This window comes from Salvelinus fontinalis, chromosome 12 (assembly GCF_029448725.1).
Source record: "Salvelinus fontinalis isolate EN_2023a chromosome 12, ASM2944872v1, whole genome shotgun sequence".
In the NCBI taxonomy this organism is placed as follows: domain Eukaryota; kingdom Metazoa; phylum Chordata; class Actinopteri; order Salmoniformes; family Salmonidae; genus Salvelinus; species Salvelinus fontinalis.
Window position 1 is genome coordinate 41,631,119 of NC_074676.1, and position 27,680 is coordinate 41,658,798.

The 27,680-nt window shown below is 46.7% G+C and overlaps 1 protein-coding gene across 5 annotated transcripts in view; it reads right to left on the bottom strand.

Moving 5' to 3' along the window:
* Positions 1-9,034: 9,034 nt before the first annotated feature.
* The window catches only part of LOC129867429 (dynamin-like 120 kDa protein, mitochondrial), an 88,911-nt gene continuing 70,265 nt past the window's right edge, over positions 9,035-27,680 (bottom strand). For 3 of the 5 annotated variants that reach the window (XR_008761609.1, XR_008761610.1, XR_008761608.1), the window contains one exon: positions 11,271-11,343. Coding sequence is in view for 2 of the 5 variants with exons in the window: in XM_055940820.1 (XP_055796795.1) it covers positions 11,279-11,343 (65 nt within the window). In the remaining 3 variants the exon portion in view is untranslated. Of the gene's footprint in view, positions 10,886-11,270; positions 11,344-27,680 lie in introns of those variants that run through there. The other 2 variants (XM_055940820.1, XM_055940821.1) reach the window with 1 other exon arrangement.

Here is a 27,680-nt window from a genome sequence, read left to right on the forward strand (position 1 = left end):
TTCCACTAAAAGGCAAGGGAGGGAGGGGTGCATGTGGAGGGAAGGAGGAGTGAGGGGAGTGAGTGAGTGAGTGAGTGAGTGAGTGAGCGGGTGAGCGGGTGAGCGAGTGAGCGAGTGAGGGAGGGAGGGAGGGAGGGAGGGGTGCATGTGAGGGGAGGGGAGATTAAAAAAGAGAACAAGATGACTCTTTTGGAAAGAAGATAAATTAAGCTTTGCGAGTGTCTGTTGCAAAGACACTCGGGGTAGGTAGGCAGTGACCAGGAGCCCAGAGATACCAGGACATGCAGGCTGTTTGGCCAGACCAGGAACAAAGGCCTCCACTAGACTAGACAGGTCACCTGAGTTTTGATCACGTAGACAGGGAACATATCTGTTCCGGGATTCTTCCAATGGTATTGAGGAGTACACCACATCAGCCACTGGCTTCACCAATAAGTGCATCGATGACGTTGTGGACACAGTGACTGCACATACATACCCCAACCAGAAGCCATGGATTACAGGCAACATCCGCACTGAGCTAAAGGTTAGAGCTGCCGCTTTCAAGGAGCGGGACTCAAACCCGGAAGCTTTTGAGAAATCCCGCTATCCCTCCGACGAACCATCAAACAGGCAAAGCATCAATACAGGACTAAGATCGAATCGTACTACACCGGCTCCGATGCTCGTCGGATGTGGAAGGGCTTGCAAACTTCTACAGACTACAAAGGGAAGCACAGCCGAGAGCTGCCCAGTGACACGAGACTACCAGACGAGGTAAATCACTTCTATGCTCGCTTCGAGGGAAGCAACAATGAAACATGCATGAGAGCACCAGCTGTTCCGGACGACTGTGTGATCGCGCTCTCCACAGCCGATGTAAGACCTTTAAACAGGTCAATATTCACAAGGCCACAGGGCCAGACAGATTACCAGGATGTGCACTCTGAGCATTCTCTGACCAACTAGCAAGTGTCTTCACTGACATTTTCAACCTCTCCTTGTCTGAGTATGTAATACCAACATATTTCAAGCAGACCACCATTGTCCCTGTGCCCAAGAAGACTAAGCTAACCTGCCTAAATGACTACCAACCTGTAGCACTCACGTATGTAGCCATGAAATGTTTTCAAAGTCTGGTCATGGCTCACATCAACACCATTATTCCGGAAACCCTAGACCCACTCCAATTTGCATACTGCCCCAACTAATGCACAGATGATGCAATCTCAATTGCACTCCACAGTGCCTTTTCCGACCTGGACAAAAGGAACTCCTACGTGAGAATGCTATTCATTGACTACAGTTCAGCGTTCAACACCATAGTGCCCTCAAAACTCATCACTAAGCTAAGGACCCTGGGACTAAACACCTTCCTCGGCAACTGGATCCTGGACTTCCTGACAGGCTGCTCCCAGGTGGTAAGGGTAGGAAACAACACATCCGCTACGCTGATCCTCAACACGGGGCCCCTCAGGGGTGCGTGCTCAGTCCCCTCCTGTACTCCCTGTTCGCTCATGACTGCACGGCCAGGCACAACTCCAACACCATCATTAAGTTGGCCGATGACACAACAGTGGTAGGCCTGATCACCGACAATGACGAGATAGCCTATTGGGAAGTCAGAGACCTGACCGTATCGTGCAAGGACAACAACCTCTCCCTCAACGTGATCAAGACAAAGGAGATAATTATGGACTACAGGAAAAGGAGGCCCGAGCACGCCCCCATTCTCATCGATGGGGCTGTAGTGGAGCAGGTTGAGAGCTTCAAGTTCCTTGGCGTCCACATCATCAACAAACTAACATGGTCCAAGCACACCAAGACAGTCGTGAAGAGGGCACGACAAAACCTATTCCCCCTCAGGAGACTGAAAAGATTTGGCATGGGTCCTCAGATCCTCAAAAGGTTCTACAGCTGCAACATCGAGAGCATCCTGATGGGTTGCATCACCGCCTGGTATGGCAACTGCTCAGCCTCCGACCGTAATGCACTACAGAGGATAGTGCGTACGGCCCAGTACATCACTGGGGCCAATCTTCCTGCCACCCAGGACCTCGAAACCAGGCAGTGTCAGAGCGAGGCCCTAAAAATTGTCAAAGACTCCAGCCACCCTAGTCATAGACTGTTCTCTCTGCAACCGCACAGCAAGTGGTACCAGAGCACCAAGTCTAGATCCAAGAGGCTTCTAAACAGCTTCAACCCCCAAGCCATAAGACTCCTGAAAATCTAATCAAATTGCTACCCAGACTATTTGCATTTCCCCGCCTACTTTTACGCTGCTGCTACTCTGTGTTATTTTCTATGCATACACACTTTAATAACTCTACCTACATGTACATATAACCTCAACTAACCAGTGCCCCTGCACACTGACTCTATACCGGTACCCCGTGTATATAGCCTTGCAATTGTTATTTTACTCTTTCATAATTTGTTACTTTTATTTATTTTCTTAAAACTGCATTGTTGGTTAAGGGCTTGTAAGTAAGCATTTCACTGTAAGGGCTGCACCTGTTGAATTCGGCGCATGTGACAAATACTTATGCATGTATAAATAAAATAAAATTGTATGTGGACACCCCTTAAAATTAGTGGTTTCCATCTCCATTCTCCATAGACAAACATTGTCAGTAGAATGGCCTGACTGAAGAGCTTAGTGACTTTCAACGTGGCACCGTCATAGGATGCACCAAAGTGGTAGACCAGACAAGCTCACAGAACGGGACCGCGGAGTGCTGAAGCGCGTAAAAATTGTCTGTTCTCGGTTGCAACACTCACTACCGAGTTCCAAACTGCCTCTGGAAGCAACGTCAGCACAAAAACTGTTAGACTGGAGCTTCTTGAAATGGGTTTCCACGGCCAAGCAGTCGCACACAAGGCTAAGATCACGATGTGCAATGCCAAGCGTCGGCTGAAGTGGTGTGAAGCTCGGCTCCATTGGACTCTGGAGCAGTGGAAACGTCTTCTCTGGAGCGATGAATCACGCTTCACCATCTGGCAGTCTGACGGACAAATCTGGGTTTGGCGGATGCCAGGAGAACGCTACCTGCCCCAGTGCATAGTGACAACTGTGAAGTTTGATGGAGGAGGAATAATGTACTGGGGCTGTTTTTCATGGTTAGGGCTAGGCCCCCTTAGTTCCAGTGAAGGGAAATTAATGCTACAACATACAATGACATGAAATACGATTCTGTGCTTCCAACTTTGTGGCAACAGTTTTAGAAAGACCCTTTCCTGTTTCAGCATGACAATGTCTCCATGCAAAGAGCGAGGTCCATACAGAAATTGTTTCTCAAGATCAATGTGGAAGAACTTGACTGGCTTGCACAGAGCCCTGACCTCAACCCCCTCGAACACCTTTGGGATGAATTGGAATGTCGTCTGCGGGCCTAATCGCCCAACATTAGTGCCTGACCTCACTAAAGCCCATGGCTGAATGGAAGCAAGTCCCTGAAGCAATGTTGCAACATCTAGTGGAAAGCCTTCCCAGAAGAGTGGAGCTTGTTTTAGCAGCAAAGGGGGGACCAACTCCATATTAATGCCCATGATTTTGGAATGAGATGTTTTACAAGCAGGTGTCCACATAATTTTGGTTATGTAGTGTATATATTGTCTCGGTGCAAACATAGACGTGTACAAACAGACCAGCTACGACCTCCGTAAGGCAATCAGAGAGGCAAAAAGACAGTGCCGGGACAAAGTGTAGTCGCAAATCAATTGCTCAGACACGAGACGCATGTGGCAGGGACACCAGCCTGTAAAGGGACGCTCACAAGGACTGTGTGCTCTTGTTCTCTGTAGATGACGTGATTAAGTCATTTAACGTGATAACCCTCGCAAGGCTGCCGGCCCCAACAACACCTCCGCCACGCTGATCCTCAACAGCAGGACCCCACACGGATGCGCACTTAACCCCCTCCTGTATTCCCTGTTCACCAATGACTGCGTAGTCATGCACGTCTCCAACTCATCAAGTTTGCTGACGACACAACAGTGGTAGGCCTAATTACCAACAACGATGAGACAGCCTACAGGGAGGAGGTGAGGGCCCTGGCGGAGTGGTGCCAGGAAAATAACCTCTCCCTCAATGTCAGCAAGACCAAGGAGCTGATCGTGGACTTCAGGAGTCAACAGAGCACTCCCCCATCCACATCAACTGGGCCGCAGAGAAGAGGTTCAAGTTCGTCGGCGGGTACATCACTGACAACCTAAAATGGTCCCCTCACATAGACAGTGTGGTGAACAAGGCGCAACCTCATGGGGCTGAAGAAATTTGTCTCAGCCACTCCAGCCTCTAAGACCCTCACAAACCTCTACAGATGCACAATTGAGAGCATTACCTGAACATTACCTGAACCTTAATCACTATTCTAGCCGGCCTCCACCCAGTACCCTGCCCTGAACCTTAATCACTATTCTAGCCGGCCTCCACCCAGTACCCTGCCCTGAACCTTAGTCAATGTTCTAGCCAGCCTCCACCCAGTACCCTGCCCTGAACCTTAGTCACTGTTCTAGCCGGCCTACACCCAGTACCCTGCCCTGAACCTTAATCACTATTCTAGCCAGCCTCCACCCAGTACCCTGCCCTGAACCTTAGTCACTGTTCTAGCCGGCCTACACCCAGTACCCTGCCCTGAACCTTAATCACTATTCTAGCCAGCCTCCACCCAGTACCCTGCCCTGAACCTTAGTCACTGTTCTAGCCGGCTTCCACCCAGTACCCTGCCCTGAACCTTAGTCACTGTTCTAGCCGGCTACCACCTGGCCCTGCACCTTAGAGACTGTTCTAGCCGGCTACCACCTGGCCCTGCACCTTAGAGACTGTTCTAGCCGGCTACCACCTGGCCCTGCACCTTAGAGACTGTTCTAGCCGGCTACCACCTGGCCCTGCACCTTAGAGACTGTTCTAGCCGGCTACCACCTGGCCCTGCACCTTAGAGACTGTTCTAGCCGGCCTACACCTGGCCCTGCACCTTAGAGACTGTTCTAGCCGGCTACCACCTGGCCCTGCACCTTAGAGACTGTTTTAGCCGGCTACCACCTGGCCCTGCACCTTAGAGACTGTTTTAGCCGGCTACCACCTGGCCCTGCACCTTAGAGACTGTTCTAGCCGGCTACCACCTGGCCCTGTACCTTAGAGACTGTTCTAGCCGGCTACCACCTGGCCCTGCACCTTAGAGACTGTTCTAGCCGGCTACCACCTGGCCCTGCACCTTAGAGACTGTTCTAGCCGGCTACCACCTGGCCCTGCACCTTAGAGACTGTTTTAGCCGGCTACCACCTGGCCCTGCACCTTAGAGACTGTTCTAGCCGGCTACCACCTGGCCCTGCACCTTAGAGACTGTTCTAGCCGGCTACCACCTGGCCCTGCACCTTAGAGACTGTTCTAGCCGGCTACCACCTGGCCCTGAACCTTAGTCACTGTTCTAGCCGGCTACCACCTGGCCCTGTACCTTAGAGACTGTTCTAGCCGGCTACCACCTGGCCCTGCACCTTAGAGACTGCTGCCCTTTGTACATAGAGTCATTGAGAACTGGACACTTTAGTAATGTTCACATACTGTTACACTCACTTTATATGTGTATATTGTATTCATGGCTCATTCTATTTAACTACTGCTGTACACACATTTTCTATTCATATACTGTCAACACGATATGTATATCTATACATTTATATTCCGTCTCCTACATTGTTCGTTCTGATATTTCTTAATTTCTTGATTTTATTTTTCTGGATTACGTGTGTATTGTGTTTTTTTTCTTTGCTAGGTATCAGTGCTCTGTTGGAGCTAGTAACATCAGCATTTAGCTCAGTATTACTGCACTGTTGGAGCTAGAAACACCAGCATTTAGCTAGGTATAACTGTACTGTTGGAGCTAGAAACACCAGCATTTAGCTAGGTATTACTGTACTGTTGGAGCTAATAACACCAGCATTTAGCTAGGTATTACTGCACTGTTGGAGCTAGAAACACCAGCATTTAGCTAGGTATAACTGTACTGTTGGAGCTAATAACACCAGCATTTAGCTAGGTATAACTGTACTGTTGGAGCTAATAACACCAGCATTTAGCTAGGTATTACTGCACTGTTGGAGCTAGAAACACCAGCATTTAGCTAGGTATAACTGCACTGTTGGAGCTAATAACACCAGCATTTAGCTAGGTATAACTGTACTGTTGGAGCTAATAACACCAGCATTTAGCTAGGTATAACTGCAGTGTTGGAGCTAGAAACACCAGCATTTAGCTAGGTATAACTGCACTGTTGGAGCTAGAAACACCAGCATTTAGCTAGGTATAACTGCAGTGTTGGAGCTAGAAACACCCGCATTTAGCTAGGTATTACTGCACTGTTGGAGCTAGAAACACCAGCATTTAGCTAGGTATAACTGCAGTGTTGGAGCTAGAAACACCAGCATTTAGCTCAGTATAACTGCCCTGTTGGAGCTAGAAACACCAGCATTTAGCTAGGTATAACTGCAGTGTTGGAGCTAGTAACACCAGCATTTAGCTAGGTATAACGGCACTGTTGGAGCTAATAACACCAGCATTTAGCTAGGTATTACTGCTCTGTTGGAGCTAGAAACACCAGCATTTAGCTCAGTATTACTGTACTGTTGGAGCTAGAAACACCAGCATTTAACTAGGTATTTCTGCACTGTTGGAGCTAGTAACACCAGCATTTAGCTAGGTATTACTGCACTGTTGGAGCTAATAACACCAGCATTGAGCTAGGTATTACTGCTCTGTTGGAGCTAGAAACACCAGAATTTGGCTCGGTATTACTGCTCTGTTGGAGCTAATAACACCAGCATTTAGCTAGGTATAACTGCACTGTTGGAGCTAGTAACACCAGCATTGAGCTAGGTATTACTGCTCTGTTGGAGCTAGTAACACCAGCATTGAGCTAGGTATTACTGCACTGTTGGAGCTAGAAACACCAGCATTGAGCTAGGTATTACTGCTCTGTTGGAGCTAGTAACACCAGCATTGAGCTAGGTATTACTGTACTGTTGGAGCTAGTAACACCAGCATTGAGCTAGGTATTACTGTACTGTTGGAGCTAGTAACACCAGCATTGAGCTAGGTATTACTGTACTGTTGGAGCTAGAAACACCAGCATTTGACTAGGTATTACTGCACTGTTGGAGCTAGTAACACCAGCATTTAGCTAGGTATTACTGCACTGTTGGAGCTAGAAACACCAGCATTTAGCTAGGTATAACTGCTCTGTTGGAGCTAGAAACACCAGAATTTGGCTCGGTATTACTGCTCTGTTGGAGCTAATAACACCAGCATTTAGCTAGGTATAACTGCACTGTTGGAGCTAGTAACACCAGCATTGAGCTAGGTATTACTGCTCTGTTGGAGCTAGTAACACCAGCATTGAGCTAGGTATTACTGTACTGTTGGAGCTAGAAACACCAGCATTTGACTAGGTATTACTGCACTGTTGGAGCTAGTAACACCAGCATTTAGCTAGGTATTACTGCACTGTTGGAGCTAGTAACACCAGCATTTAGCTAGGTATTACTGTACTGTTGGAGCTAGTAACACCAGCATTGAGCTAGGTATTACTGTACTGTTGGAGCTAGTAACACCAGCATTGAGCTAGGTATTACTGTACTGTTGGAGCTAGAAACACCAGCATTTGACTAGGTATTACTGCACTGTTGGAGCTAGTAACACCAGCATTTAGCTAGGTATTACTGCACTGTTGGAGCTAGAAACACCAGCATTTAGCTAGGTATAACTGCTCTGTTGGAGCTAGAAACACCAGAATTTGGCTCGGTATTACTGCTCCGTTGGAGCTAGTAACAAGCATTTTGCTAGGTATTACTGCTCTGTTGGAGCTAGTAACAAGCATTTGGCTAGGTATTACTGCTCCGTTGGAGCTAGTAACATGTACGCAACCAAGAAACTTTTATTTTGATACCCTGGAGTACTGTAGTTTCAGGACAATATAGGCTTGAGCAACAAACACACACTAAACACATCTCTAAAGAGAGGCAGATACTGTAAGCAAATGGTGTGGACATTTAAGGAAAGGTACTAATTTACTCTCCAAAAGCGACAATCTTAAAAAAATATATGTTTTTACTGAAGTTATACATTATTCATCGTCTTGGAATAAGGAACAAACCTGACGGAGGAATTACACAACTGTATGAGGATTAGTATGGGTGAGGAGAATGCAAAAAAACCAAAATAATAAAGTACAAGACAGACCAACACGAACAACGGCCATGCACAGTAGATCACCTGCTTGTTTTTGATAAACGGTGGCAATTCAACATGCAGAATCGCCAGGAGATTAACAGAAAATGACGGCCGATGTTCTGTGGTCAGAGGCTATAGAACGACCACCCGTTGCATTTAACCGTTCGTCAGCAATAGTCTGTTTAGTCTTTCACACTTCTACAAGACTGTGGTAACAAAAGGTAGTCTGTGCTAGGTAAAGCGTCGCCTTATCTCAGCTCACTGGTCACCATAGCAGCACCCACCCGTAGCACGCGCTCCAGCAGGTATATTTCACTGGTCATCCCCAAAGCCAACACCTGCTTTGGCCGCCTTTCGTTCCAGTTCTCTGCTGGACACAGCCCATCTGTAAATAGCCCAGCCAAACAACCTCATATTTTTTTTCTGCTCTTTTGCACACTGGTATTTCTACTTGCACATCCTCATCTGCACATATATCAGTGTTAATTAACTCGTGTTAATTGATAAATTGTAATTACTTCGCCACTATTGGCCTATTTATTGCCTTACCTCCTTACTTCATTTGCACACACTGTATACAGATTTTTCTATTGTGTTATTGACTGTACGTTTGTTTATCCCATGTGTAACTCCGTGTTGTTTTAGTCGCACTGCTTTGCTTTATCTTAGCCAGGTAGCAGTTTTAAATGAGAACTTGTTCTCAACTGGCCTACCTGGTTAAATAAAGATCAAATGAAAAACATTTTAAAAGACAAACGTCATCGACATAACACGGAAACAACTTCTAGGAAAATTACATTTTTATTAACATCAACATAATTTTCAAATTTGTAATAAATAAAGCACATCTGATGGGGTATACCATGCAAACATTACATTCTATAACATCAAAGAGAACTGTAGGTGTTGAACCATCCGATGGATATCTTGTTACAAGAGCATCACACTCTGACATTCCTCCCATAAGCAATAACAGATTCATGATTGGTATTAACTTTACATGTACACGATGTACGGTATTAACCCATATACACATGAAGGACCGGGGTTAAGTATAACAGTCACCGTTTCATTCCACTCTTTAGAGCCGGGAACAAAGAGTGGGGGGGTGAAATAGGAGACAGAGAGCATAGAAGATAGAGGGCTTTGAGGGAAGAGCAAGAGAGAGGATCAAGAATAAAGAAAACAAGGATGGATGGAGTAGAGCAGAGAGAGAAAAAGGTCCCTCAGGAGAGACCAGTAGAGACCAGCAAGTCAGACAGTGTGACCTGTCCAGAGGCAGGAGAGCATGAAGAAGCAGAAAAAGGTCCCTCAGGAGAGACCAGTAGAGACCAGCAAGTCAGACAGTGTGACCTGCCCAGAGGCAGGAGAGCATGAAGAAGCAGAAAAAGTGAAAGGAATGAATGTACCAAGAACCCAAAGATGTCTGTGCAGCTGTCACCACGTTGGAATACAACGAGGTCACTAGCATCTTTCCTCCAACGTGATTGGACAATGTGGTTCCATCCACTGCAGGTTGAACTAGATTCTAGTCCAACACTGGATCTTCACCCAGAACAAAGATAGTAGAGGCCGTTTCATCCAACAGTGAAATTAAATGCCATCATATAAACCCTTGTGATGAGGTGCACACCACAGTAGGTCAGAGAGAGTGGTACATAGTGGGGCATTGCGCGCTGCCTATCAATAGCAGACATAACTCTCAAATTAAGTCTGCTTCCCTGAAATAAGAAAGCCAATCTATATTATATTTGTTACAACTAGTGTGGAATATTCTATCCACTGTTCATATATTCTAGTTTTAGGAGGATGGAGCTTGACTGTTGTGCAAGTGAGGGTTAATAACTGAGGCTTGTACCTATACTGTTAGTGATGCACGTGTAGAGCTGGGTTAAAGCTAGCCGCTGGGATAACTGAGGTGAATTCACATTAAGTCCTAAGTGGAACGAGTGCTAACAATAGGCAGGAGAATGGCTTCAGCCCAACAGGCGTTCATTTACAGCTAGTCAATCTACAGAGAGGAGGGTGGTTCCCATCACCCTTCCATCACACACCACGTCTGACTCACCTGATCACCAGCAGACATTCTGGTTGCGTTCCAAATGGCATCCTACTCCCTCTACAGTGCACTACTTTTGACCAGTGCAATTTGGGACAACTTCTGACAGGTGCTCAAGCCGATTAAAGACATTCCCAAACAAAGGAAAGGAAGTTGGCAGTGAGAGAGAAAACCTTCACAACCTCCTCATTTATGAGAAACGAGGGAGCAATGAGAGAGAGAGAGAGGAAGACGACATGAGAGGTCGATCCGTCAGTCAGTCACGAGGTGTGTAACTTCAATCTTGTCCTCCCCCTTCTCTCTTCGTCTTCTCTGCCAAAAATGCAGAGCAAAAAAGCCCGGAGACAGTTGTTGGATTCCTGTGTGAAGAGGACATGTCTGGTGAACTCATCATGGGCCTTTAAAGCCTGGTGCCGACTCTGAGCGGAGGAAGTGTTATCTGCTCAGCCACACTGATAACCTGATCCTCCTCAGTGTTAGTGTTAAGGGCTCTGATAAACTCCACTCGCAGAAGAAAAAACTAAGAGCAACAGTTGGGCGTCACTGGGGGGTTCAGTCATTTACAGAGGGAGGAATTAGTCTTCTTTGATCAGTGCAATGCTTCTGTGATCCATTGGTTTCTGCCAAGGAGAAATGGTGAGATTAATTACTGTATATCACACACACACACACGTTTGGGGTGACTTAGAAATGTCCTTGTTTTTGAAAGAAAATATAATTTTTTTGTCCATTAAAATAACATCAAATTGTTCAGAAATACAGTGTAGACATTGTTAATGTTGTAAATGACCATTGTATCTGGAAACAGCTGAAACGGTAGTGTATATGTATATATGTATTCAAATCAAATTGTAATCATATCATATTTGTGGGATGTGCCGAATACAACAGGTATACACAGTGAAATGCTTACACATATATATTTATATTAGGGACATTTGTGTACAACACTGCTCACTAATAGTCTATGTACTGTAGCATGTGAGATGCTTGACAGGCAGATACCTGGTGCTCTACTTCTCCTCGTGAAGAGCTTCTATGAAGGCTTCAAGTTTCTCCTGAATCTCACGGACCTTCTCTGCAGAGGAGGAAAGAGAGGATGGGTTAGTTGAGTCTTTGCAAAACAAAAACAGTAGATATGGAGAGCATCCAAGATGCCTCAATTGATACAGTAGAACCCAGGAAACCACTGTTGTCATGCAAGTTGGTTGAGATGGCTAAACAGGCCTATTCTATTGTGTTTCCACCTGCGAGACCCAAGACGACTTGAGGTTTCTCAGACCCTAAGTCCTCCTGTTGTGACCGTGGCCTTCCAACTACCAGCAACACCAGTACCATATATATACACACACAAGACATTTCCTGTGACATACTTTCTTAGAACGAGTGTGAAACCAATGACCTGACATTCTGTATGTATTCAAGCAGAATAACAGACGTGTCACAGGCCATTGTTCTGCCACCTCTTGTGTCAACCAATCAGCAGACAGTCCCCACTGACATCCCTCAAACCTAAATAAAATGACCACTTAAGTGAAATATTCTATTGAAGAGGGGAAATGTTGACCATACCACACCTCACACACCCACACCTAAGATTCCCCCCTCCAAAACCATGACATGGTATGTCCCTCCAGGCACATGTCTAGCTAATGGATGGGAGATACCATAACATTATTCCACACGAAAGGGAAAATACACTGAAGAAAAGTTGAGTCACCGCGTCCCGCCGTTGGGGTCCTTTTGTCCGAGATGGTGTTTTGAGGAGAAATCCGTCCGTACAACATGTACTGTCACACGATGGGCTGCAGTTACAAAGAGTCTTTAATCGCTGAATAAACAAATGGCAAGAGTAACATCCGCAGAGTACGACCCTGCCTCACACAGGAAGCGGCGCAGGTCCTAATCCAGGCACTTGTCATCTCCCGTCTGGATTACTGCAACTCGCTGCTGGCTGGGCTCCCTGCCTGTGCCATTAAACCCCTACAACTCATCCAGAACGCCGCAGCCCGTCTGGTGTTCAACCTTCCCAAGTTCTCTCACGTCACCCCGCTCCTCCGCTCTCTCCACTGGCTTCCAGTTGAAGCTCGCATCCGCTACAAGACCATGGTGCTTGCCTACGGAGCTGTGAGGGGAACGGCACCTCAGTACCTTCAGGCTCTGATCAGGCCCTACACCCAAACAAGGGCACTGCGTTCATCCACCTCTGGCCTGCTCGCCTCCCTACCACTGAGGAAGTACAGTTCCCGCTCAGCCCAGTCAAAACTGTTCGCTGCTCTGGCCCCCCAATGGTGGAACAAACTCCCTCACGACGCCAGGACAGCGGAGTCAATCACCACCTTCCGGAGACACCTGAAACCCCACCTCTTCAAGGAATACCTAGGATAAAGCAATCCTTCTGCCCCCCCCCCCTTAAAAGATCTGATGCACTATTGTAAAGTGGCTGTTCCACTGGATGTCATAAGGTGAATGCACCAATTTGTAAGTCGCTCTGGATAAGAGCGTCTGCTAAATGACTTAAATGTAAATGTAAATGTAAGTCTTAGCAAATGAGAAAAAAAAAGGCCTATAGGGGACTAGCAGTGCCAGCTGCCCCGTCTCACTCTATTCCAGTAGACTAATCCAACTGGACCTGCCACAAGCACAAACTCAAACAAAACTCAGAGGCGAGATACTATCAGAAGAGTATCTTCAAATGCTTTTGACAACAAACCAAAAAAAACTTAAGACACAAAGGTCTGAAAGCTTCAAAACCAAAAGACTCCTTGATTTCTACGGCTCGATAAATCATAGCGGTTTAGCAGACCAACAGTGTTTTAAAAGGAGTAGTTCACTATTTTACAGCTTGACGTTAGATGGTTCTTCACCCTGAAAGTAGTCCGTGGGCCAAGAGGAACTGTAATCCATGGTTCAGATCTGTAAAAACAGCCCCTTCGGCTAATCTTAGCCACCACAAGCTAACAATAAATGGAAGTCAGAGGCATGTGAGCATGTTAACAACATTTTTTTTTTGTGAGGAATCATCTAACACATCAAGCTGTAAAAAAGTGAAGTACTCCTTTAAGTGTCCATTTCAGGTCAACACGACGGTGGGAGCTGCATTTAGAGGGGCTGGTGCAAGACCCTTTGGTGGGGGGAACGGGTGTATGCCTTTCTGACGGATGAGTCACACGGCAGTCTTTAAGTACACACACCTCAGAGTCCTGAAATATGACACTAAAAGTGCTGAGAAATCACTATGACCAACACACACATCTAAGCCATGAAAAACAGCAGATGAGTGGTTAGAAAAACACCTTTCCCCCCTCCCTCTCTCTATACACACACACACACACACACACACAAATAAATTCCCCAGCCTTTGATACTTTAACACAGAGGCACATGGGGAGATTCCAACACATAATGGTGGCATTAGGGCTGGGAAAGAGGGCACGGTGACACGGTTCCACCATCACGGCAGGTGCGTTGGGGCAAAAACCTAACCCGGCTGTAGCCCCACTCTAGAACTCTCTACCAAACCACAAGGGCTCAAAAGAAGTTAAGGAACACACATACCGGGGGAAGGAGAGTGGGTCGGGCACCGACCGCAAAACATAACTCAAATGGAGTCAATAGCAACATCTACCTGTCCCAGACCCATGAAGGAGGGAGGAACATCTCTGTCACATCAAAACAAGCCAGGGAAAAGCCCTGGCTCACCTTCAAAGCTCAGCGGAGTCTAGATGTGCCACTTATAAAAGAGCTACCGTGTACAGTTCATTTCTTTATTTATGAACCTTTATTTTAAGTCTTTTCAAAATCAGCCCCGCATACAAACACAATAAAATACTCAATTACAAAACAAACCCAATCTTCACTTAGAGGATTCCCCACTAATGTTATAAATTCCCAAAAGGGCAACAGCTATTCAAGCCTGAGCTTCCCCCGCAACACATTTCACATCTATGGAGCATAAAAACCTTGGAACCTGTAGCACTATACAATGTTGTGCTCTTGTACCGTGCGCTATTGTTGTGACCTTGACCAGTGTTGTCAGATACATTGGAAGGTCTCGGCAGGAGTGCTTTGTAAATAAACCAAAGAGAATGCTGCTCTCTTCTTAGATACAGAGGCCCAACCCACTTTTTGATACAATACACAATGGTGAGTTCTAAAACGATCACCAGTAATGAATCCAAGGGCACAAGGGAAAAGAGCATCTAGTGGTTTAAGTGTGGAAGCTGCTGCATTCATATAGACAATATCCCAGGAATCTAAAACATACATAAAAGTGGCCTGGACAACTTCCTTTTTATTAGCAAAACAACAGTTAAACAAATCACATTTTGATCTTCAATTTCCTTACCAGCTCAGAAATGTGCGTTTTAAACCCCAATATATCATCTAGCCACATACCAAGATATTTAGAAGAGGGAACTCATTTAATATGTCCCGTTCAGGCAAGTAATTTAAAAGGTCAAATATGTCTAAGTTATGGGACCTAGAAAATAGCATGTATTTTGTTGTTTGCATTAAGAACTAAAGATCCAAGTGTGACTTCCGCAGCGCATGGAAATCACACTGCAAATGTGAAAAGGCTTGTTTTAAAAATGGTGCAACAGAGTACAACACTGTTTGATCAGCATAAACATTTATATATATTTTTTATTTATTTTTAAAAATCACAGTATTTATAATGTTATTTATATACAGCGTAAACAATAGTGGCCCCTGAATCGAACCCTGGGGTATCCCTTTATGCACATCAAGGAATTCAGATTTGACCCCCCTCTGTCACAATAGCCTGAGTTATATTACTGAGATAGTTCTGAAACCACATACAGGCATCAGTGCTCAGGCCTACTGAGGACAACTTACTCAATAAAACAGAATGATCAACGGTGTCAAAAGCCTTTGACAAGTCAACAAACGAGGCAGCACAATTCAATTAGGCATCTAAAACATTTACAATATAATTTACAACTATTGTGGTTACAGTAACAGTACTGCACCCTGGTCTAAACCCTGATTGATGTACAGTGGCTTGCAAAAGTATTCACCCCCCTTGACATTTTTCCTATTTTGTTGCCTTACAACCTGGAATTAAAATGGATTTGGGGGGGGGGGGGGGGTTGGGGGGTGTTTGTATCATTTGATTTACACAACATGCCTACCACTTTGAAGATGCAAAATCTTTTTTATTGTGAAACAAATAAGAAATAAGACAAAAAACTAACAAACGTGCATAACTATTTACCCCCCCAAAGTAAATACTTTTGAGCCACCTTTTGCAGCAATTACAGCTGCAAGTCTCTTGGGGTATGTCTCTATAAGCTTGGCACATCTAGCCACTGGGATTTTTGCCCATTCAAGGCAAAACTGCTCCAGCTCCTTCAAGTCGGATGGGTTCCGCTGGTGTACAGCAATCTAAGTAATACAACAGATTCTCAATTGGATTGAGGTCTGGGCTTTGACTAGGCCATTCCAAGACATTTAAATGTTTCCCCTTAAACCACTTGAGGGTTGATTTAGCAGTATGATTAGGGTCATTTTCCTGCTGGAAGGTGAACCTCCGTCCCAGTCTCAAATCTCTGGAAGACTGAAAAAGGTTTCCCTCAAGAATTTCCCTGCAATTAGCGCCGTCCATCATTCTTTCAATTCTGAACAGTTTCCAAGTCTCTGCTGATGAAAAACATCCCCACAGCACGATGCTGCCACCACCATGCGTCACTGTGGGGATGGTGTTCCCGGGGGGATGAGAGGTGTTGGGTTTGCGCCAGACATACAGTTGAAGTCGGAAGTTTACATAGACTTAGGTTGGAGTCATTAAAACTCGTTTTTCATCCACTCCACACATTTCTTGTTAACAAACTATAGTTTTGGCAAGTCGGATAGGACAATCACTTTGTGCATGACACAAGTAATTTTTCCAACAAATGTTTACAGACAGATTATTTCATATATAATTCACTGTATCACAATTCCAGTGGGTCAGAAGTTTACATACACTAAGTTGACTGTGCCTTTAAACAGCTTGGAAAATTCCAGAAAATGATGTCCTGGCTTTAGAAGCTTCTGATAGGCTAAATGACATCATTTGAGTCAATTGGAGGTGTACCTGTGGATGTATTTCAAGGCCTACCTTCAAACTCAGTGCCTCTCTATGACATCATGGGGAAATTAAAAGAAATCCACCAAGACCTCAGAAATTGTTTTTGTAGACCTCCACAAGTCTGGTTCATCCTTGGGTGCAATTTCCAAAACGCCTGAAGGTACCACCTTCATCTGTACAAACAATAGTACGCAAGTATAAACACAACGGGACCACGCAGCCGTCATACCGCTCAGGAAGGAGATGCATTCTGTCTCCTAGAGCTCAACGTACTTTGCTGCGAAAAGTGCAAATCAATCCCAGAACAGCAGCAAAGGACCTTGTGAAGATGCTGACCTCAATCCTATAGAACATTTGTGGGCAGAACTGAAAACGACCAAGGAGGCCTACAAACCTGACTCAGTTACACAAGCTCTGTCAGAAGGAATGGGCCAAAATTCACCCAACTTATTATGGAAAGCTTGTGGAAGGCTAGCCAAAACATTTGACCCAAGATAAACAATTTAAAGCCCATGTATGTAAACTTATGACCCACTGGGAATATGATGAAAAAAATAAAAGCTGAAATAAATCACTCAACTATTATTCTGAAATTTCACATTCTTACAATAAAGTGGAGATCCTAACTGACCTAAGACAGGTGATTTTTACTAGGATTAAATGTCAGGAATTGTGAAAAACTGAGTTTAAATGTATTTTCTAAGGTGTATGTAAACTTCCGACTTTTATTTCACCTTTATTTAACCAGGTAGGCTAGTTGAGAACAAGTTCTCATTTGCAATTGCGACCTGGCCAAGATAAAGCAAAGCAGTTCGACACATACAACACAGAGTTACACATGGAGTAAAACAAACATACAGTCAATAATACAGTAGAAAAATAAGTCTATATACAATGTGAGCAAGTGAGGTGAGATAAGGGAGGTGAAGGCAAAAAAAAGCCCATGGTGGCAAAGTAAATACAATATAGCAAGTAAAACACTAGAAAGGTTGATTTGCAGTGAAATAATGTGCAAAGTAGAGATAGAAATAATGGGGTGCAAAGGAGCAAAATAAATAAATACAGTAGGTAAAGAGGTAGTTGTTTGGGCTAAATTATAGAGATGGGCTATGTACAGGTGCAGTAATCTGTGAGCTGCTCTGACAGCTGGTGCTTAAAGCTAGTGAGGGAGATAAGTGTTTCCAGTTTCAGAGATTTTTGTAGTTCGTTCCAGTCATTGGCAGCAGAGAACTGAAAGGAGAGCTGGCCAAAGGAAGAATTGGTTTTGGGGGTGACCAGAGAGATATACCTGCTGGAGCGCGTGCTACAAATGGGCACTGCTATGGTGACCAGCGAGCTGAGATAAGGGGGGACTTTACCTAGCAGGGTCTTGTAGATGACCTGGAGCCAGTGGGTTTGGCGACGGGTATGAAGCGAGGGCCAGCCAACGAGAGCGTACAGGTCGCAGTGGTGGGTAGTATATGGGGCTTTGGTGACAAAACGGGTGGCACTGTGATAGACTGCATCCAATTTATTGAGTATGGTATTGGAGGCTATTTTGTAAATAACATCGCCGATGTCGAGGATTGGTAGGATGGTCAGTTTTACAAGGGTATGTTTGGCAGCATGAGTGAAGGATGCTTTGTTGCGGAATAGGAAGCCAATTCAAGATTTAACTTTGGATTGGAGATGTTTGATGTGAGTCTGGAAGGAGAGTTTACAGTCTAACCAGACACCTAGCTATTTGTAGTTGTCCACATATTCTAAGTCAGAGCCATCCAGAGTAATGATGTTGGACAGGCGGGCAGGTGCAGGCAGCGATCGGTTTAAGAGCATGCATTTAGTTTTACTTGTATTTAAGAGCAATTGGAGGCCACGGAAGGAGAGTTGTATGGCATTGAAGCTCGTCTGGAGGGTTGTTAACACAGTGTCCAAAGAAGGGCCAGAAGTATACAGAATGGTGTCGTCTGCGTAGAGGTGGATCAGAGACTCACCAGCAGCGACATCATTGATGTATACAGAGAAGAGGTCGGTTCAAGAATTGAACCCTGTGGCACCCCCATAGAGACTGCCAGAGGCCCGGGACAACAGACCCTCCGATTTGGCACACTGAACTCTATCAGAGAAGTAGTTGGTGAACCAGGCGAGGCAATCATTTGAGAAACCAAGGCTGTCGAGTTTGCCGATGAGGATGTGGTGATTGACAGAGTCGAAAGCCTTGGCCAGGTCAATGAATACGGCTGCACAGTATTGTTTCTTATCGATGGCGGTTAAGATATCGTTTAGGACCTTGAGCATGGCTGAGGTGTACCCATGACCAGCTCTGAAACCAGATTGCATAGCGGAGAAGGTATGGTGGGATTCGAAATGGTCGGTAATCTGTTTGTTGACTTGGCTTTCGAAGACCTTAGAAAAGGCAGGGTAGGATAGATATAGGACTGTAGCAGTTTGGGTCAAGAGTGTCCCCCCCTTTGAAGAGGGGGATGACCGCAGCTGCTTTCCAATCTTTGGGAATCTCAGACGACACGAAAGAGAGGTTGAACAGGCTAGTAATAGGGGTGGCAACAATTTAAGCAGATCATTTTTGAAAGAAAGGGTCCAGATTGTCTAGCTCGGGTGATTTGTAGGGGTCCAGATTTTGCCGCTCTTTCAGAACATCAGCTGACTGAATTTGGGGGAAGGAGAAATGGGGAAGGCTTGGGCGAGTAGCTGTTGGGGGTGCAGTGCTGTTGACCGGGGTAGGGGTACCCAGGTGGAAAGCATGGCCAGCCGTAGAAAATTGCTTATTGAAATTCTCAATTATAGTGGATTTATCGGTGGTGACAGTGTTTCCTATCTTCAGTGCAGTGGGCAGCTGGGAGGAGATGTTCTTATTCTCCATGGACTTTAAAGTGTCCCAGAACTTTTTTGAGTTTGTGTTGCAGGAAGCAAATTTCAGCTTGAAAAAGCTAGCCTTGGCTAGACTTCAAATGTAGCATTTTCCTTGATGGCCAAAAAGCTCAATTTTAGTCTCATCTGAACAGAGTAGCTTCTTCCATTTGTTTGGGGAGCCTCCCACATGCCTTTTGGCGAACACCAAACGTGTTTGCTTATTTCTTTCTTTAAGCAATGGCTTTTTTTCTGGACACTCTTCCGTAAAGCCCAGCTCTGTGGAGTGTACGGCTTAAAGTGGACCTATGGACAGATACTCCCATCTCCACTGTGGAGCTTTGCAGCTCCTTCAGGTTTATCTTTGGTCTCTTTGTTGCCTCTCTGATTAATGCCCTCCTTGCATGGTCCGTGAGTTTTGGTGGGTGGCCCTCTTGGCAGGTTTGTTGCGGTGCCATATTCTTTCCATGGATTTAAATGGTGCTCTGTGGGATGTTCAAAGTTTAGGATATTTTTTTATAACCCAACCCTGATCTGTACTTCTCCACAACTTTGTCCCTGACCTGTTTGGAGAGCTCATTGGTCTTCTTGGTGCAGCTTGCTTAGTGGTGCTGCAGACTCTGGGGCCTTTTAGAACAGGTGTAGATATACTGAGATCATGTGACAGTTAAATAAAGTTCACTTGTGTGCAATCTAACTAATTATGTGAGTTCTGAAGGTAATTGGTTGTACCAGATCTTATTTAGGGGCTTCATAGCAAAGGGGGTGAATACAAATGAGCACCACTTTTCCGTTTTGGATTATTATTTAAGTTATTATTTTAAATTTCACTTCACCAATTTTGACTATTTTGTGTATGTCCATTCCATGAAATCCAAATAAAAATCCATTTAAATCACAGGTTGCAATGCAACAAAATAGGAAAAACGCCAAGGGGGTGAATACTTTTCTTTTTGCAAGGCACTGTACATTCAGAATATAATTCTCAGATAAAAAGGAACCAAGTTGTACATTTACCAAAGATTCAAGAATCTTTGCTAGACAAGAAACCCAAGACATGGCATGATAATGACGAAGAACACTAGTGTCCCCAACCTTACGGAGTAGCAGAACATAAGCAGCCTTCCATACCCGATATCAATTTTTTAAAACATTTATAATGTGGGTTATTACGCCAGCGATGATGCAGCCCCGGCTCCAGTTTATCAGCCCCTGTGGACTTTTGTGCCTGCAGATAGCAGGGCACCAGGGTCCTCTTTTTATGCAAATTACAGAAAATAATATCTTCAACTAGCATTTTCCAAATCATTCCGCAAATTCCCCCTATCAGCATCGTCCAATCTCCTAGAGATAATAGGCTTGGCAATTATTTCAAAGCCAGCTGAAATAAAATGGTGGTTGAATTGCTCGATGTGGACCACTTACTGCATCAGGTCAGCCACGGAGGAGACGACACACGTTGAACGAACGAACCTTGACTGAAGTACATTTTACAGTTCACGTCTCTCGCCATTTAGATCAGAATTTGATAGGCAAAATGTTATGCCATTCATTTAATGCCATTCATTTATAACGGCGTTAAAATTATGCCCCTGTCATCATGAAGGGAAAAGCGAGGGGATGCACAGATTGTGAATAGCGGATTAAAGAAAATCTAATATTCTGGTTAGTGATGGTGCGAAACAGATTGATTTCTCCTCCGCCATCTGTTTGTCCCACAAGACGACAAGGGACATAAACTCACAAGGCAGCTTTTCTTTTAGAACGCGCGGCAACGCAACACACAAAGTGGACAGAGTTGCCTGTTGCCTCAGAGGGATCGAAAAACTCAATTTAGGCTCCTGTTTACCTAAGAGATGAGCCCCAAGACACTGCCATTCAGCTGCCCTCCCCTTTATCTGGTCATGAATATTCCCATAATCCTCTGAAATCCCTTATTTCAGGTCCCTCTTTCGGCTGATCTCCACAGGAAATGATAGGTCTCTTTCACTCCCACTCATCTGCGCCGTAAGGCTGTAAAGCCTTCAGTGGACAGAGCAGGAACAGCAGAAGGGAGGAGGGAAAAGCCTTTAATTGACCTGTAATTAGACTGTGAATCAGTGTGGCCGTGGTCGAACCGCTCCATACAGATGGAAAGAGAGTAGAAAGAGGAGAGAGGGTCGTATAGCACGCTGTGAGGGAGAGACCTTAATCTCTTTAATATTGAGGATGCTCCTCTCTGGAGTTTGATGTGAAAGGAGAGAGGCAGGCATTAGAAAATGGGAGACTGTGTTATAAAGTGTCAACGGAAGAGTTTCAGAGGCTAACACTTGGTGGCAAGACAAATGGCTGTTTGTTTTTTATGGTGCTCTAGTCCATCAGCCAACCGTAAAGAAAGGACTGAGTTCAGCGCCTGGTCAGGACGAGGCTCCCGTCCCAAACTGTCATGACTCAGAAACACATTTTTACATTCAACTTCTGTCACCGGCAAGGTTACAGTCGAGACGGGATCCTTTGTACGTCTGCATGCGTGATCCTGTCCCAACTGAAAAGCGATCTCTAAAAGTAAAAAACAGAAGAGGAGGCATGACCATGTCACTGGATTTGTCTGTAAATCTGTATTTTAACATGATATAAAAACGCAGGGCCGTGGGAGGCGGATGCAGAAAGTGGGGATCTTGTGGGCTAAACGCCCGTCAGTGGCAAAGCCATGAATCACAGCTGGCTCTGGAGGGCTTATCTAGAAACCAGATGCATGAGGAGAGCAGAACCAAGAAGTCGAGCCCTGGGACTGAACAGGTCCAACCTGTGTCACCACATGGGCCAGACTAAACAAAAAAACAGAGTGGGGAAAACAACACGTAAAAGCGCCAGGTGTTGTGTAGACTCCTGGGTAGTTACGTCAGGTGTTGTGTAGTCTCCAGGGCAGTTACGCCAGGTGTTGTGTAGTCTCCTGGGCAGTTACACCAGGTGTTGTGTAGTCTCCTGGGCAGTTACGCCAGGTGTTGTGTAGTCTCCTGGGCAGTTACACCAGGTGTTGTGTAGTCTCCTGGGCAGTTACGCCAGGTGTTGTGTAGTCTCCTGGGCAGTTACACCAGGTGTTGTGTAGTCTCCAGGGCAGGATGTGTTGTGGAGTATCCTGGGCAGTTACACCAGGTGTTGTGTAGTCTCCTGGGCAGTCACGCCAGGTGTTGTGTAGTCTCCTGGGCAGTTACGCCAGGTGTTGTGTAGTCTCCAGGGCAGTTACGCCAGGTGTTGTGTAGTCTCCAGGGCAGTCCCGCCAGGTGTTGTGTAGTCTCCAGGGCAGGATGTGTTGTGTAGTCTCCAGGGCAGTTACACCAGGTATTGTGTAGTCTCCTGGGTAGTTACACCAGGTGTTGTGTAGTCTCCAGGGCAGTTACGCCAGGTGTTGTGTAGTCTCCTGGGCAGTTTCACCAGGTGTTGTGTAGTCTCCTGGGCAGTTACACCAGGTGTTGTGTAGTCTCCAGGGCAGGATGTGTTGTGTAGTCTCCTGGGCAGTTACACCAGGTGTTGTGTAGTCTCCTGGGCAGTTACGCCAGGTGTTGTGTAGTCTCCTGGGCAGTTACGCCAGGTGTTGTGTAGTCTCCTGGGCAGTTACATCAGGTGTTGTGTAGTCTCCTGGGCAGTTACGCCAGGTGTTGTGTAGTCTCCTGGGCAGTTACACCAGATGTTGTGTAGTCTCTTGGGCAGTTACGCCAGGTGTTGTGTAGTCTCCTGGGCAGTTACACCAGGTGTTGTGTAGTCTCCTGGGCAGTTACACCAGGTGTTGTGTAGTCTCCTGGGCAGTTACACCAGGTGTTGTGTAGTCTCCAGGGCAGGATGTGTTGTGGAGTCTCCTGGGCAGTTACACCAGGTGTTGTGTAGTCTCCTGGGCAGTCACGCCAGGTGTTGTGTAGTCTCCTGGGCAGTTACGCCAGGTGTTGTGTAGTCTCCAGGGCAGTTACGCCAGGTGTTGTGTAGTCTCCAGGGCAGTCACGCCAGGTGTTGTGTAGTCTCCAGGGCAGGATGTGTTGTGTAGTCTCCAGGGCAGTTACACCAGGTGTTGTGTAGTCTCCAGGGCAGTTACGCCAGGTGTTGTGTAGTCTCCAGGGCAGTTACGCCAGGTGTTGTGTAGTCTCCTGGGCAGTTTCACCAGGTGTTGTGTAGTCTCCTGGGCAGTTACACCAGGTGTTGTGTAGTCTCCAGGGCAGGATGTGTTGTGTAGTCTCCTGGGCAGTTACACCAGGTGTTGTGTAGTCTCCTGGGCAGTTACACCAGGTGTTGTGTAATCTCCTGGGCAGTTACACCAGGTGTTGTGTAGTCTCCTGGGCAGTTTCACCAGGTGTTGTGTAGTCTCCTGGGCAGTTTCACCAGGTGTTGTGTAGTCTCCTGGGCAGTTACGCCAGGTGTTGTGTAGTCTCCAGGGCAGTTACGCCAGGTGTTGTGTAGTCTCCAGGGCAGTTACGCCAGGTGTTGTGTAGTCTCCAGGGCAGTCACGCCAGGTGTTGTGTAGTCTCCTGGGCAGTCACGCCAGGTGTTGTGTAGTCTCCAGGGCAGTTACACCAGGTGTTGTGTAGTCTCCAGGGCAGGATGTGTTGTGTAGTCTCCAGGGCAGTTACACCAGGTGTTGTGTAGTCTCCAGGGCAGTTACGCCAGGTGTTGTGTAGTCTCCAGGGCAGTCACGCCAGGTGTTGTGTAGTCTCCTGGGCAGTCACGCCAGGTGTTGTGTAGTCTCCAGGGCAGTTACACCAGGTGTTGTGTAGTCTCCAGGGCAGGATGTGTTGTGTACTCTCCAGGGCAGTTACACCAGGTGTTGTGTAGTCTCCTGGGTAGTTACACCAGGTGTTGTGTAGTCTCCAGGGCAGTTACGCCAGGTGTTGTGTAGTCTCCTGGGCAGTTACACCAGGTGTTGTGTAGTCTCCTGGGCAGTTTCACCAGGTGTTGTGTAGTCTCCAGGGCAGGATGTGTTGTGTAGTCTCCAGGGCAGTTTCACCAGGTGTTGTGTAGTCTCCTGGGCAGTTACACCAGGTGTTGTGTAGTCTCCTGGGCAGTTACACCAGGTGTTGTGTAGTCTCCTGGGCAGTTTCACCAGGTGTTGTGTAGTCTCCTGGGCAGTTTCACCAGGTGTTGTGTAGTCTCCTGGGCAGTTTCACCAGGTGTTGTGTAGTCTCCTGGGCAGTTTCACCAGGTGTTGTGTAGTCTCCTGGGCAGTTACGCCAGGTGTTGTGTAGTCTCCTGGGCAGTTACGCCAGGTGTTGTGTAGTCTCCAGGGCAGTTACGCCAGGTGTTGTGTAGTCTCCAGGGCAGTTACGCCAGGTGTTGTGTAGTCTCCAGGGCAGGATGTGTTGTGTAGTCTCCTGGGCAGTTACGCCAGGTGTTGTGTAGTCTCCTGGGCAGTTACACCAGGTGTTGTGTAGTCTCCAGGGCAGTTACGCCAGGTGTTGTGTAGTCTCCAGGGCAGGATGTGTTGTGTAGTCTCCAGGGCAGTTACACCAGGTGTTGTGTAGTCGCCAGGGCAGGATGTGTTGTGTAGTCTCCTGGGCAGTTTCACCAGGTGTTGTGTAGTCTCCTGGGCAGTTACGCCAGGTGTTGTGTAGTCTCCTGGGCAGTTACACCAGGTGTTGTGTAGTCTCCAGGGCAGGATGTGTTGTGTAGTCTCCTGGGCAGTTACACCAGGTGTTGTGTAGTCTCCAGGGCAGGATGTGTTGTGTAGTCTCCTGGGCAGTTTCACCAGGTGTTGTGTAGTCTCCTGGGCAGTTACGCCAGGTGTTGTGTAGTCTCCTGGGCAGTTACGCCAGGTGTGTAGTCTCCAGGGCAGTTACGCCAGGTGTTGTGTAGTCTCCAGGGCAGGATGTGTTGTGTAGTCTCCAGGGCAGTTACACCAGGTGTTGTGTAGTCGCCAGGGCAGGATGTGTTGTGTAGTCTCCTGGGCAGTTACACCAGGTGTTGTGTAGTCTCCAGGGCAGGATGTGTTGTGTAGTCTCCAGGGCAGTTACGCCAGGTGTTGTGTAGTCTCCTGGGTAGTTACGCCAGGTGTTGTGTAGTCTCCTGGGCAGTTACGCCAGGTGTTGTGTAGTCTCCTGGGCAGTTACGCCAGGTGTTGTGTAGTCTCCTGGGCAGTTACGCCAGGTGTTGTGTAGTCTCCTGGGCAGTTACGCCAGGTGTTCAGTAGTCTCCAGGGCAGTTACGCCAGGTGTTGTGTAGTCTCCAGGGCAGGATGTGTTGTGTAGTCTCCTGGGCAGTTACACCAGGTGTTGTGTAGTCGCCAGGGCAGGATGTGTTGTGTAGTCTCCAGGGCAGTTACGCCAGGTGTTGTGTAGTCTCCAGGGTAGTTACGCCAGGTGCTGTGTAGTCTTGCCAGGTGTGGATGTGTTGCCAGGGGTGGATGTGTTGCCAGGTGTGGATGTGTTGCCAGGTGTTGCCAGGTGTTGCCAGGTGTTGCCAGGTGTTGATGTGTTGCCAGGTGTGGATGTGTTGCCAGGTGTGGATGTGTTGCCAGGTGTGGATGTGTTGCCAGGTGTAGATGTGTTGCCAGGTGTGGATGTGTTGCCAGGTGTGGATGTGTTGCCAGGTGTGGATGTGTTGCCAGGTGTGGATGTGTTGCCAGGTGTGGATGTGTTGCCAGGTGTGGATGTGTTGCCAGGTGTTGATGTGTTGCCAGGTGTTGATGTGTTGCCAGGTGTGGATGTGTTGCCAGGTGTGGATGTGTTGCCAGGTGTGGATGTGTTGCCAGGTGTGGATGTGTTGCCAGGTGTTGATGTGTTGCCAGACTTACGAAAAAGGAGCCAACACCCCCCAAAAAATTGGGGGGCGACTTCCAAATAAATGTTACTTCGCTTACAAGTAATGACGTCTTTATACAGTTAAAGCTGTGCAAGACACTCAAGTTGTAAATTCAGAAAATGTATATGTAATTTGTGAGTTGATTTGGGGGGGGGGGGTGGCGGTGGCCGGGCATCCCGGGTGGCGCAGTGGTCTAGGGCACTGCATCGCAGTGCTAGCTGCGGCACCAGAGTCTCTGGGTTCGCGCCCAGGCTGGGCTGGGTTCGCGCTCTGTCGCAGCCGGGTGCAACCGGGAGGTCCGTGGGGCGACGCACAATTGGCATAGCGTGGTCCGGGTTAGGGAGGGTTTGGCCGGTAGGGATATCCTTGTCTCAGTATGTAAAAATGTAATAAAATGTATGCACTCTACTGTAAGTCGCTCTGGATAAGAGCATCTGCTAAATGGCTAAAAATGTAAAAAAATTAAAAAATGGGTTGTAAATCATGGTAAACCACAGAGAGACAGTTAAGTAGCCTGGAGAATCAATTTTCCGGGGTAACGTCGGCCTCGGGATGACAGTGTTTAGAATGAAGTCGCTGTCATTAGCCCCACCTGTCTCAGTCTCCATGGCTTCTATCAGACAAGGATGAATCTGGCGGTCCGACGCGGGACATACCCTAAGGCCTGCATGTCACTACATCCCATTAGGCACAGCGCTGATCCCAAACAACCTCAAAAACCACAGAGATTGCACGGCCGATGCCGACCTACACATCATACTCTGCACATCAGCCCTCCAGAAGAACACCCAACACTTAAACACCCTCAGGTAAATACGGGCCTCCAGCTGGTGCTGAGCCCACACACACATCCCATTGTGCAGGAGCAGCAAACCACAAACTAAATTCCCTAATGACACCATAGAGTGAAATGTCATCGCAAGCGCATTCAAACTGGATATCTGAAAACTGATATCTGCCTTTATCTAGGACAGCGGGCGATGGGGAAAAGTCTGGATAAAATATCTAATACACAATTAGAAGACCAGCCAACTTTAACCATTCTACATCTTAGCTATGAGTTGCCCTGGTAACCCACCTGCTGGGAGCTTAACCTGACCGGAGAAACAGAAGAGACCAAGAGAGAGCTCTTAAAAAAGCCCTGCTCTATTTTCACAATATGAGGGAGGAAGTGTATGGTTTTCCTAACACCTCATCCAGGTTGAGTGCTCCTATCTGAGCGATGGACAGCTAGCAGGAGCCTAGTGTGTGAACAGTAATAGTACACCTGTGCTAGCTTCTCTACACTGGCTTCCTGTTAAGGCTAGCCCTGATTTCAAGGTTTTACTGCTAACCTACAAAGTATTACATGGGCTTGCTCCTACCCATCATTCCGATTTGTTCCTGCCGTACATACCTACACATACGCTACGGTCACAAGACGCAGGCCTCCTAATTGTCCCTAGAATTTCTAAGCAAACAGCTGGAGGCAGGGCTTTCTCCTATAGAGCTTCAATTTTATGGAATGGTCTGCCTATCCATGTGAGAGATGCAGACTCGGTCTCGAACCTTAAGACTTTATTGAAGACTAAACTCTTCAGTAGGTCCTATGATTGAGTGTAGTCTGGCTCAGGAATGTGAAGATGAACGGAAAGGCACTAGAGCGATGAACCGCCCTTGCTGTCTCTGCCTGGCCGGTTCCCCTCTCTCCACTGGGATTCTCTGCCTCTAAC